At 39.8% G+C, this 12,651-nt stretch overlaps 1 protein-coding gene and 1 long non-coding RNA gene across 3 annotated transcripts; one reads left to right on the forward strand and one right to left on the reverse strand.

Moving 5' to 3' along the window:
- The first annotated feature begins 264 nt into the window (after positions 1-264).
- LOC139569756 (uncharacterized) lies at positions 265-2,859 on the forward strand. Its single transcript, XR_011673958.1, has 2 exons — positions 265-354; positions 2,373-2,859. It is a non-coding gene; the product is annotated as an uncharacterized lncRNA (long non-coding RNA).
- A 2,703-nt stretch (positions 2,860-5,562) lies between these two features.
- On the reverse strand, positions 5,563-8,092 carry LOC139569757 (forkhead box protein L3-like). 2 transcript variants are annotated; one of them, XM_071391132.1, is made up of 4 exons: positions 7,868-8,092; positions 7,084-7,185; positions 6,929-6,995; positions 5,563-6,529 (listed from the first exon to the last, which is right to left on the reverse strand). In XM_071391132.1, the coding sequence occupies exons 1-4, from the start codon at positions 8,011-8,013 to the stop codon at positions 6,062-6,064; spliced, it is 783 nt and encodes a 260-aa protein (XP_071247233.1). In that variant the 5' UTR covers positions 8,014-8,092; the 3' UTR covers positions 5,563-6,061. The 2 variants fall into 2 exon arrangements, with proteins under 2 accessions (XP_071247233.1, XP_071247232.1); XM_071391131.1 differs by having other exon boundaries at positions 7,084-7,215.
- Between the last annotated feature and the right edge of the window lie 4,559 nt (positions 8,093-12,651).

Genomic DNA, 12,651 nt, shown 5'->3' on the forward strand with positions numbered 1-12,651 from the left:
TCTAATTTGACCTACAGTAACCATTCACCTTGCTGTGGAAACACTGCATTCCCTCCAATCCCCCCCCCAGCCCCCCCCAAGGCTCTCTCTCATCCCTTTCTTCCTTAGGGGGGCAGGCCCTAACTGCCAGTAGTCTAGGGGCTCTCCCATTGGTTGTTTAGGATCACCTCATCTGGAGCATGACTGGCTCCTCACATTCTGCTCCATACTGCCTGCTGCATTTTCCCGGTCAAAAATATGGGCGTGTCTTATTGCACAACTCATGCTTTGCACAAGCTTGCTGACCATGTGTGGACAGTTGTCCACAAATTCTATTCTGTTCTATTCCATAACGTGTGGATTTCACTTTGGAAGGTAAATCTTAGTAATAATATATTGTTGCATTAGATGGATGTTTGTTCTTCATGTTGCGAAATTCTATGACAATGTACATGTATTTTGCAGTGTGTTCACATTTCATATTTGATTGATTATTTACTGAATCATCTCAATCTTGTATAATAATCCTTTCTCATAATTTCAACGCTATAATTTACTATAATCTGCCATTTTTGGAAAATGTGAATGATTTAAGTGACCCCGCCAAAACACTTTCATTATAATAACTAGAAGATTCAAAACCTTTATGAAAACCCCGCCAAAACACTTTCATTATAATAACTAGAAGATTCAAAACCTTTATGAAAACCTCTAAGAAAAAAATGTGATCATGCCACATGTGATCGAGTACTGCGTTGAAGACTTACGTATTGTCCAGTAATGTGATAGTGGTAACAGGACATCGATCTGAAAGAGAAAAAAGCTGCCTCTGCGTTATCAATGATTGAAATAGATAGAGATGTCCTAATAAATCAATTACATTATTAAAACCATAGAGCTCTTGATTAATGTATGTGTGTAGAGGGAGCAGTCTGAGCATAGCATAGGCCAGGGATCATCAACTAGATTCAGCCTCGGGATGATTTTTTCTTGAGCAGATGGTTGGGGGCCGGAACATAATTACAAATACTTTGTAGACTGCAAATTGACCACAGAAAACCCAAACAGATATGTTTGACTAAAACATAATAACTTTAAACCTTGCTTAAATTTGTATACGATCACGTGTCTCAATTGTGCGTGGGAATACTTGGGAACAAATTTCTTAATTCTTTAGAGTCTAAGACATTGTTGGAGGATGGGGTACTAAACTGACAAGGAATTGTTTTAAACTGGTCATACTATGGATCATTTAGCTGTTACATTTAGAATTTTAGGACCCCTTTAGGTATCAAAAAATATATACAAAATGATTTGATAAAATGTAGATTTTGGCCTTTACTACTAAAGCCCAGAGAAACACATTGAATAACACATTCATAAATGGCAAAAAAGATAGTCAAAAAATAAATCATAAAAAACAAGGTTTTGAAGTGTCTGTCCTAAATCTAGGAGATATAAGAAAACTCAGGAAATACATCTATATATATATATTTTCTTTACACATATTTAACCCCTTTTTTGGGGTATGCACAAAATCACCTTCCTTCCATTCGTTTTTTAAAACCGGTACCGTGACACTTGTGGGGGTCGGATGTGGATATCCCGTGACACTTGTGGGGGTCGTAGAGCAAAACGGAGAACACCATCGTTTTTGGGAGTCTCCCCTTTCCATTGCGAGGTAGTAGTTTAGTTTGTAGGTCAAACCATTCGTACGCTACAGATGTTTAAGTGAGAAGACCGATTTCAGGATGTCTCATGGTCTAACAAAGACCGCTCTAGCTTTACCACCTTTCACTGCAGATGCGGAAGTGTGACACTGGCGGATGAGGTGCATTGAGACGTATCCAATGCACACAAAAAACAACCTAAACTCTAGCTAACTGACACATTTTTATGGGGATTTTTTTGTTATGTAACTTAGATCGAAGCAACGGTGCGTCAATCAACTCTAGGAGGTTAAATTAAAATCACTTGGAGCTGATTTCCTGGTGTTTTTGCAGTCTTTTATGTCCAACAATGAACATATATATATAATGTTTAATTAAAAACAAAAATGTTTTTAGTTTTTGTTTAGAAAACTTGGGGAGCCAAATAAAATCAACTACAGGCCAAATTTGGCCCGCGAGCCGCCAGTTGGGGAACCCTGGCATAGGCCGACTTACGACAACATGAATTAACAAGTGGTCTTACAGTCACCCAGCCTCTATTAATGTCAATGGTCTCTTCCCATCCCCTTTTCTAGTGGTTGTTTACATGGGACCATGGATCTTTGCAGTACGTAGTAGTATCAAAGATACTGATAACCTTTTATCTGTGGTAGAACCTACTGAAGGCAGTAGTGGTGTAAAACAGACAGGATTAATTATGTTCTTCTCTTCCTCTCTCTTCAGTTTCAATGGAAACATGGCAATCACAGTTCACATTCTAAGCTGTGAGCAGCTCCTACTGGCCAAACTGGATGTGAGAAGGCAAATGGCCATGTGCAAGCAGCGCTGGAAGGGACTGGGACTAACGACCGTCAATCAGCCCATACACTCATAGCAAAGCAGCAAAATTAACTGGCGTGTGTGTCTCTGTGTGTGTGTGTGTGTGTGTGTGTGTGTGTGTGTGTGTGTGTGTGTGTGTGTGTGTGTGTGTGTGTGTGTGTGTGTGTGTGTGTGTGTGAGAGAGAGAGAGACTGTCTGGCGTGCGTGCGTTTGTGTGTATTGACCAGTGCTGTGGTGCATTGTAGTTGCATTGCATGTGTGTGTACATGGTGTGCAATGCGCCTTCCATGCAACACAGAGCTGTGTCATGATGACACACATTGTGCATGCTGTGTAATTCAGTCTTTACAATTGCAAGGAAGAATTAAATAAAAGTCAAGGTCTGATTCTGAAACTTTTTAATCTCATTGTCTACCGTCTTCTCATCTATCATTTCATGATAAATGCATATTAATTATTGTATTTTCACCCAAAGGACATGACTGTGAAGTGTGAATACTGAAACATGGGACAATATAATGTGAATATGCTAGTTAGCTTTTTAAAGCAGTCTGCTGTACCCCTATAGATGTTGTCACAGATAATATTCTTGAAGATGGTTTACAAAACGTTGACTCAGGAACAACAAGTGGATGTCTCAGATTGGTCCATCAAACATTGGATTAGACATTGTGTTCTGTCTATGGTTTTAGTAATCTGCTTCTTAAATGGCACCCTATTCCCTACATAGTGCACTACTTTGAGAAGAGCCCTATGGGCCCTGGTCAAAAATAGTGCACTATATAGGGAATAGGGTGTCATTTGGGACATACACTAAAGGAATAAGGTGTCATTTGGGACTCATCGTAAGCTCTGCCAGGCTTCCTGACTGGGACAAGCAGGCATGGAACTGGAGGTGGAGAAGAAATGAGGCAGGCTGAATTGGAAATGAGGGCTTACGCTTTATTTTACAGTCCGATGTTTACTTGCTATTTACTAAGAGTCGCAAGCTACCATAATTACATAGTAATTAGCTAACAAATTACTCTCATTTCTTTTGAGATTCACTGAAGTGCCTCAACATATAAAGCGGTTCCTGCTTGCTAGGCAGGTAGATGCCAATTCTCAGTGAATAGTGATGTAAAATAAAGGATACTTCCCGTATTTCTCTTACATCCTATTTCATTTCTGACACCCTTCTAGGCATTTTTAAACCCCAGTTTTGGGTTTAGCAGGGACATCCTAACAGGTCTCCAGTAGCAGGAGGCAATCAGGGCCTGAAGGATCTACAGTAAATATAATCTAACTGTAAACACATCTAAACTGACATTGATTTGACATCCAGTGTTGATGTTCTCATTCAAAACACATTTAAAAGCCATTTTAAAACTGGCATATTCCACCCCGCAGAATCTATCCCTGGCCCTTTGACTTGTACTGTAAATGCGGCTTCGAATGGATTCAAATGTATGTGAGTCCTTTCTGGCTTCTCAGGCTATTCCAACCCATCTTCATTAGCTAGATGCAAGCCTGATATCATTACCCAGCAATCTGCATTCCACTGTAGGACTGGTACATAAGCAAGTCCCATACAACAAACTGTGCACCCCTACCCCCTCCAATCCCCTCCTACCACAGCTCAAAGAAATCATGGTTGTTAGTCAAGTAAGGAGAAATTACACAGCCTCCCACATATACAAACATACACTGTATTGTATTGTTTATAAACAACAACACACATATTTATAATGAGATTCATGATCATAGTCATGTTGAAAATGACTCCCAAGAATGAAAATCCAATTATAAAACAAACGCTGTAGATTAAATGACTTACTTATGTTTATGATTTAGATGTTATTAACGTTGCAGATCGTTGCTTTCCCAATTTCCTTCTCCCTATTCCACTCAATCTACCCTGCGTTGCACATTTCAACATTACCTACCTGCAACATAGCCCACAGCAGGTTGACGTTTATTGGGATGAGTCTTGTCCTGGAGGCAGGCAGAACTGAGTGATTTCCGCTAGATAGGCCAGCTGCAGAGTCTGTTTTTTTTTGCTCAATATGACATAAATTAAGGTAAAACATATTGATAGCCTCAAAATGCATTTAAAATATTTTGCGAAAATGTTTGGATTAATTAAAACATATTTCCCCAGAAAAATAAATCAAACATGAAATATGAAATATAGATGTTTAATAAATGTAATAGACGCCGTTCTAGAACCCTTGAGTCCGCAGCTACAGCAATAATAGGAGCATTCATTGACAACATAATGTGTTTCACCGACTTTTCCCCTGCCTGTGCTCTTTCTCTTTGGTGTCTCAACACAGACCCATGCAGACCCAGACCAGCCTTGCAGCACTTTATGCTAAGTTCATTTACCCAAATAGGCCTACATCCACAGCGCCACCTTATATCAACAGCTTCGTTAATGGAAACCTACTGATCCATAACAGTGGTGGTGCTAGACATTGGCTGGAGGGCCAAGCAGGTATGAATGTTAATATCACTGATCGATCACAGGATTTGCAAGGAGGCATACGCCGGTGTGTTTAATTATAATTGCGTCAGGGTGGTCGGGAGGGGGTTGCGGCAGTGTTATGGCAGGCCTTGTGTATTTGACTAGGGTCACATCTCGGTCTCACCTTTCAAGTGTAATGCTATATTAAATGCCACTCATGTTAAGTGTGTTGTTGTGCTCTGTTGAAACCCCTCCTGTCCTGAATGATGTAGTCACGGCATAATATAAAGGTTAAATTGAAAATTGTCCCTTCAAACAAGCAAGAGAAGCCCGGCGATGATTGATATCCCTCCTCATAACAGGGAAATAAATGTTAGCAGAGTAGACCCCATGTTTAAACTCCTACATACAATATATGAATATAATGTATTTTAATGGAGTGCCTGGATTAAATATGGACTATGTCAGTCTCAGGAGAATTTAAAAGGTCATTGGGAAAGATTAGGTTTGGAGAGGGCTCAGCCTGGATTAATTCAACCTCATGATAATTGCCTTCAATCACAACAAGGGTTGAAGTGGCTGAGTACCAGCTGTGACATGTGTCCTTTACCCTGTTCATTGCTTTGACACTTTCACTAACCCAAAACATTGTAGAGATTATTACCTTTTAATCTTAATAGTTCATGATGATATCACACTCCCTTCAGTTTTATCAGCTTTCTCATACAGTCAGCATACTCTGTATTATCCTGTACTTAAAATAGGCAAGATATTATATAGATTATAGATATTATATAGATTATAGATATTATATAGGTGAATCATTATTTTCACAGACCTTCGTAACAGAACATCCCACTTTATGGATAAAGCGTAATGTAAACATGTATGCCTTGGGGCAAGACTATGAACAGTGTACAAGTTTCTTTTGAGTGTATACTAATGTATATTTACTATAATCAGCTAGGATCCACAGCACAATGCTGGACCTCTCTGTTATTTAATTACAGAACAAGTCAATAAAATATCCCCTTGCACAAAAGGGCAGTCTTTCGATCTCTTCATTTACTAATTCAGATATGGAGGGAAAACCATCCAGTCTTTCAGATATAGTCTTTCGCTCTCTTTATAGTCAAGACTGTGACACTCACAGGGTCCAGAAGTGCAGGTTGAGGTGTTGGGGCTCCAGAATGTGTATGTGGGGCTCTGTTGTACCACTATGTGGGGGTCTGAAGCCCGGCAGAGGGGGGTCTGGGGTGGAGAGGATGTAGTCAATACTGAATTTAATTTCCGGTTCTGGTTTCCCCTGGCAGTTTGGGTTGAGGGGGTTGTGGTGACCTGGTCTGTGGGCAGGGCTGATGGAACAGAAGGAGTCCGGGTTGGGGTTAGGATCGGACCGCCTGGTGGAGCCGCTTTGTTGGTTGTTGATGTTGTTATTGTTGTTGTTTACTGGCAGGAAAGGCTCCCCAGGCTCTCTGAAACCAATCTTCATGTTGCGTCGGCGCCGGCGACGCCGAAAGTTGCCGTTCTCAAAGAGGTCGAGCATGGACTCACAACCGGTGGCGAAGGTCCAGTAGTTGCCTTTCCCCTTCTCATTTCCCTCCGTACGGGGAACCTGGAGGGAAATAAAAAAACACACCAATAAGAAAAGAGATCACGCTCAAATGTGAATTCTACATACAGTACTGTAATGAAACAGTATTATGTCTGTTACCATTTTTGCTGATATTGTGTACAAAAAAGTATTTGCTTACAATTCATACAGTCGATTGGTAAATTTGTATGTAAACGTGTATGCCTGTCTTTACTGTTACCTTATTATTATTATTATTGTAATATATTTTCTAAGTTTCATACAATATTTCATCAATGAGGATAAAATATTATATATTGTTCTGACTGATATCAAGTGAAACTTGTATCGACGATTGTGATAACATTTGTACTGTTTGTTAATGATTCTTAATCAAATGATCAAATATCATCACACAACATGTGATAAAATGTCCCTTACCTTAACAAAGCAGCTGTTGAGAGAGAGGTTGTGTCGTATGGAGTTTTGCCATGCCCTCTGGTTGGACCTGTAGTGGATAAAGGAAACACTACTCTGTCAAATTTGTGGAAGGTATCCAGAAAATGGCTGTTGAATAGACATGTGAAGCTCCTGACCGGTAGTAGGGAAAGCGCTTCATGATGAACTCATAGATCCCTGACAGGGTGACCCGGTGCTCTGGACTCTGCTGGATGGCCATGGCTATCAACGCTATGTAACTGAGGAGAGAGTGCAGACAGAAAGTTACAAAAAGTAAAACGATTTATTTGTTGTTTTTCACATTGAAATTCACAAGAACATGGTTGGAGAGTAACTGATTACATGCCTCTTAAGGGGAAGGTAATCCAAAAGTACCTTAAAGTAATCATCAGATTACATAACTGAGTTTTGGTAATCCAAAAGTGACGTTACTGATTAAAATTTGGGACAGGTAACTAGTAACTGTGACGGATTACATTTAGAAAGTCACCTACCCAACCCTGACCAAGAATATCTTGATAAGACTGATTAAAATTATATTCAGGGTAACTGGTTTAATATTCTTAATTATGATACCAATTTAATTTGGATATTGGTTGAAATACCACAATCTGATTAAAATAATACAACAATATTTGGTTATTTGAAATTAAGAAAATAAGGTAACTGAGAGTAAGTAAAAGGTTTTTAGATTTTAAATGAGTTGCATTGCATTCCTTTGGGATTTATATTATGTTCTATAAAATACCAAAATAATTTGAATTTCTTTAGTACTTTTTTACACATTAAAACTAACTAAACATAATGTAATATTTTAAATACATAATTTATAATAGCTTAGATCATGAATAATGCTAATAATAATACTCTTGATAATTATATTATACATTTATAAGCCTATATTAATCATAAGAATTCTACCTGTAAGCAGGTCGACACATCTTCTTGTCTTCATCTGTGCTGCAGGAAGGGTATCCATCTCCATCATAGTTGAAGCAGTTATATGGATACTGTGAGTTATCAAACATGTCTACACTTCCACACTGGCTATTATCGGACTGCTTCATCTAATTAACAAATAAAGGCGATTTTTACCACCCTCAAAATACCAACAAAAGCAGACACTTGTTTCCTTTACAGTGAATGTCAACGGTCTTCTACTCTAGCATACTCTACTCATAGTGGTAGCTACTGAGAATGAAGTCTACCTTCTCCCTCGGTTGATGACTGGGTCACAAGGAACCCCCACTCTCCTCCTGACTGGCTGACTGTTCCCCAGCTACTGTAGGCTAGGCTAGCGCCGATAAGACATGCCATGCACCAAATGACTTGGCCAGCCCAACACATGCTGTCTGCTTGAATGTCTGAACCCGGGGTGTGATCAACTGGTAGCTAGACTAATCTCTGTCTCACTTTGAATCTGGGTGGTCTATAGCTTACTTAGAATTGACTTTGTTATGTTTCTTATAGGTTAATCTACCTAACAGAATTTAAACTAATCCAATACTAACAAACCTCACATCTCCATCGCTCTCTTTCTATTGTTCGTCTTCAGCCTAACTCTTTAAAAAGTGTGTTGTGTCAAGATTATACTTTTTTCTGTCCAATGTTTTTTTTTTTTTGTGTGTGTGTGTGTGGGGGGGGGGGGGGGGGGGCTCCTTGCATTTTAGTCAACAAGGAGAGTTTTGTAGATGCAGTCTATAACGCTGTATAATGGCCGCAAATTGTGTTTCCGTGAATTAAACAAGGGATGCGTGTTCAGACTGGTTACTAAAGTGGCATGTAGGTCTCTCCAGGCAGCCAACAGCCCATGGGCGCGAGGCCTCCATGTGTGGTCTGCTGGGATCCAGTAGATTAATTGTTGTAGCGGCCCTTTGTGTGATTATATCGATGCGACCAGAACCGTTTTAAAACGCAATTCTGTGTTTACTAATTCTATACTAATGGGGTAACAAAGTGTCAACACCCAGGTCAATTTTAAAGAGGCAAACAAGAGTGAACATTTTAGACGTCCACGTCCAAATAAATATAGTCCTATTCTCAGATCATGTAATTGTGCATTTTCCAAATGAATAAAACGTTCAAGTAATGATATGAAAAATGTGCCCAACCATATGCTGGCAGCCTAGGTATGGTGCATTAGGAAAGTATTCAGACCCCTTGACTTTTCCACATTTTGTTAAGTTATCCTTATTCTAAAAAATATTAAATTGTTTTTTCCCCCTCATCAATCTACACACAATAACCCGTAATGACAAAGCAAAAACAGGTTTAGACATTTTTGCAAATTTATAAAAAATATGAAACATCATATTTACATAAGTATTCATACCCTTAATTAAATACTTGGTTGAAGCACCTTTGGCAGCAATTACAGCCTCAAGTCTTCTTGGGTATGACGCTACAAGCTTGGCACACCTGTATTTGGGGAGTTTCTCCCATTCCTCTCTGCAGATCCTCTCAAGCTCTGTCAGGTTGGATGTGGAGTGTTGCTGCACAGCTATTTCCAGGTCTCTCCAGAGATGTTCGATCGGGTTCAAGTCCGAGCTCTGGCTGGGCCAGTCAAGGACATTCAGAGTCTTGTTCGGAAGCACTCCTGTGTTGTCTTGGCTGTGTGCTGTTGGAAGGTGAACCTTTGCCCCAGTCTGAGGTTCTGAGCACTCTGGAGCAGGTTTTCATCAAGGATCTCTCTGTACTTTGCTCCGTTCATCTTTTCCTCGATCCCGACTAGTCTCCCAGTTCCTGCCACTGAAAAACATCCGCACAGCATGATGCTTCACCATAGGGATGGTGGCAGGTTTCCTTCCAGGCGTGATGCTTGCCATTCAGACCAAAGAGTTCCATCTTGGTTTCATCAGAGCAGATAATCTTGTTTCTCATGGACTGAGAGTCTTTAGGTGCCTTTTGGCAAACTCCAAGCAGGCTGACACGTGTCATTTACTGAGGAGTGGCTTCCTTATGGCCACTCTATCATAAATGCCTGATTGGTGGTGTGCTGCAGAGATGGTTGTCCTTCTGGAAGGTTCTCCCATCTCCACAGAGGAACTCTGGAGCTCTGTCAGAGTGACCATTGGGTTCTTGGCCAGCTCTAGGAAGAGTCTTGGTGGTTCCAAACTTCTTTCATTTAAGAATAATGGCCACTGTGTTCTTGGGAACCTTCAATGCTGCAGAAATATTTTGGTACCCTTCCCCAGATCTGTGCCGTGACACACTCCTGTCTTGGAGCTCTACGGACAATTCCTTTGACCTCATGGATTTTGCTCTGACATGCACTGTCAACTGTGGGACCTTATATAGACATGTGTGTGCCTTTCCAAATCATGTCCAATCATTTGAATTTACCACAGGTGGATTACAATCAAGTTGTAGAAACATCTCAAGAATAATCAATGGAAACAGGATGCACCTGAGCTCAATTTTGAGTCTCATAGCAAAGGGTCTGAAGACTTACAGTAACAGTCAAAAGTTTTGGCACACCTACTCATTTAAGGGTTTTTCTTTATTTTTACTATTTTATACATTGTAGAATAATAGTGAAGATATCAAAACTATGAAATAACATATATGGAATCATGTAGTAACCAAGAAAGTGTCAAACAAATCAAAATATATTTTAGATTTTAAATTCTTCAAAGTAGCCACCCTTTGCCTTGATGAAAACTTTGCACACTCTTGGCATTCTCTCAACTAACTTCACCTGGAATGCTTTTCCAACAGTCTTGAAGGAGTTCCCACATATGCTGAGCACTTGTTGGCTGCTTTTTCTTCTCTCTGCAGTCCAACTCATCCCAAACCATCTCAATTGGTTGAGGTCGAGTGATTGTGGAGGCCAGGTCTTCTGATGCAGCACTCCATGACTCTCCTTCTTGGTCAAATAGCCCTTACACAGCCTGGAAGTGTGTTGGGTCATTGTCCTGTTGAAAAACAAATTAAAGTCCCGCTAAGCGCAAATCAGATGGGATGCCGTATCGCTGCAGAATACTATGGTAGCCATTCTGGTTAAGTGTGCCTTGAATTCTAAATAAATCACTGACAGTGTCACCATCAAAGCAACCCCACACCATCACACTTCCTCCTCCATGCTTCACAGTGGGAACCACACATGCGGAGATCATCCGTTCACCTACTCTGCATCTCACAAAGACACGGGGGTTGGAACCAAAAATCTCAAATTTGGACTCATCAGACCAAAGGAGAAATTTCCACCAGTCTAATGTCTATTGCTCGTGTTTCTTGGCCCAAGCAAGTCTCTTCTTCTTATTGGTGTCCTTTAGTAGCGGTTTCTTGCAGCATTTCGACCACGAAGGCCTGATTCACACAGTCTCCTCTGAACAGTTGATGTTGAGATGTATCTGTTACTTGAACTCTGTGAAGCATTTATTTGGGCTGCAATCTGAGGTGTAGTTAACTCTAATCAACTTATCCTCTGCAGCAGAGGTAACTCTGGGTCTTAATTTCCTGTGGCGGTCCTCATGAATGCCAGTTTCATCATAGCGCTTGATGTTTTTTTGTGACTGCACTTGAAGAAACTTTCAAAGTTCTTTAATTGTTCCATATTGACTGACCTTCATGTCTTAAACTAATGATGGACTGTTGTTTCTCTTTGCTTATTTAAGCTGTTCTTGCTATAATACGGACTTGGTATTTTACTAAATAGGGCTGTCTTTTGTATGCAACCCCTACCTTGTCACAACAAAACTGATTGGCTCAAACGCATTAAGAAGAAAATAAATTCCACAAATATACTTTTAACAAGGCACACCTGTTAATTGAAATGCATTCCAGGTGACTACCTCATGAAGCTGGTTGAGAGAATGCCAAGATTGTGCAAAGCTGTCGTCAAGGCAAAGGGTGGCTACTTTGAAGAATCTCAAATATAAAATATATTTTGATTTGTTGAACATTTCTTTGGTTACTACATGATTCCATATGTGTTATTTCTTAGTTTTGTTGTCTTCACTATTATTGTACAATGTAGAAAATAGCAAAAATAAAGAAAATCCCTGAATGAGTAGGTGTGTCCAAACTTTTGACTGGTACTGTATGTAAATAAGGTATTTCTGGTTTTTAATTGTAATAAATGTACAACATTTTCTGAAAAACATTTTTTTTCGCTTTGTCATTATGGGGCATTATGTGTAGATTGATGAGGAACATTTTTTTTATTTAATCCATTTTAGAATACGGCTGAAACGTAACAAAATGTGGAAGAAGTCAAGGGGTCTGAATACTTTACGAAGGCACTGTAGGCCGATACCAGAAAATGTGGATTATATCAACTATAATTAGGTGTCAGTCCAACTGCAACAATGAGGTGTCCACATTATCAACTACAGGATATTGTATTCACATTTAGAGCCACGGTGTATCCTCTCTGTTTGTAAGCGACCTTTGTGACCTTTGGTTCGTCTCCCTCAAAATTATTTCGCAAATAAAGTGATTAGCCAGTTATTCTAATTGCAATAACCCATTATCTATTCTAAACATGCCAGTACACTAATTCCCTTTCTTTAGTGATGCAGTGAAATCAACCGTCTTCTGGAGCAAATCCAGGGCATGGTGTACCACCCACATTTTCAAACAAGGAGTCACTATCATAGAATTAGAACTTGAAACAGATTCCAAAGCTATGTCCATTCTATTCTATTCTATGGTCACTCCATCGGAGCAGTGCAGAGGAAAGAGGGTGGGCGCAGGATCAGATA

The sequence above is a fragment of the Salvelinus alpinus genome, chromosome 3 (genome assembly GCF_045679555.1).
Source record: "Salvelinus alpinus chromosome 3, SLU_Salpinus.1, whole genome shotgun sequence".
Lineage (NCBI taxonomy): Eukaryota > Metazoa > Chordata > Actinopteri > Salmoniformes > Salmonidae > Salvelinus > Salvelinus alpinus.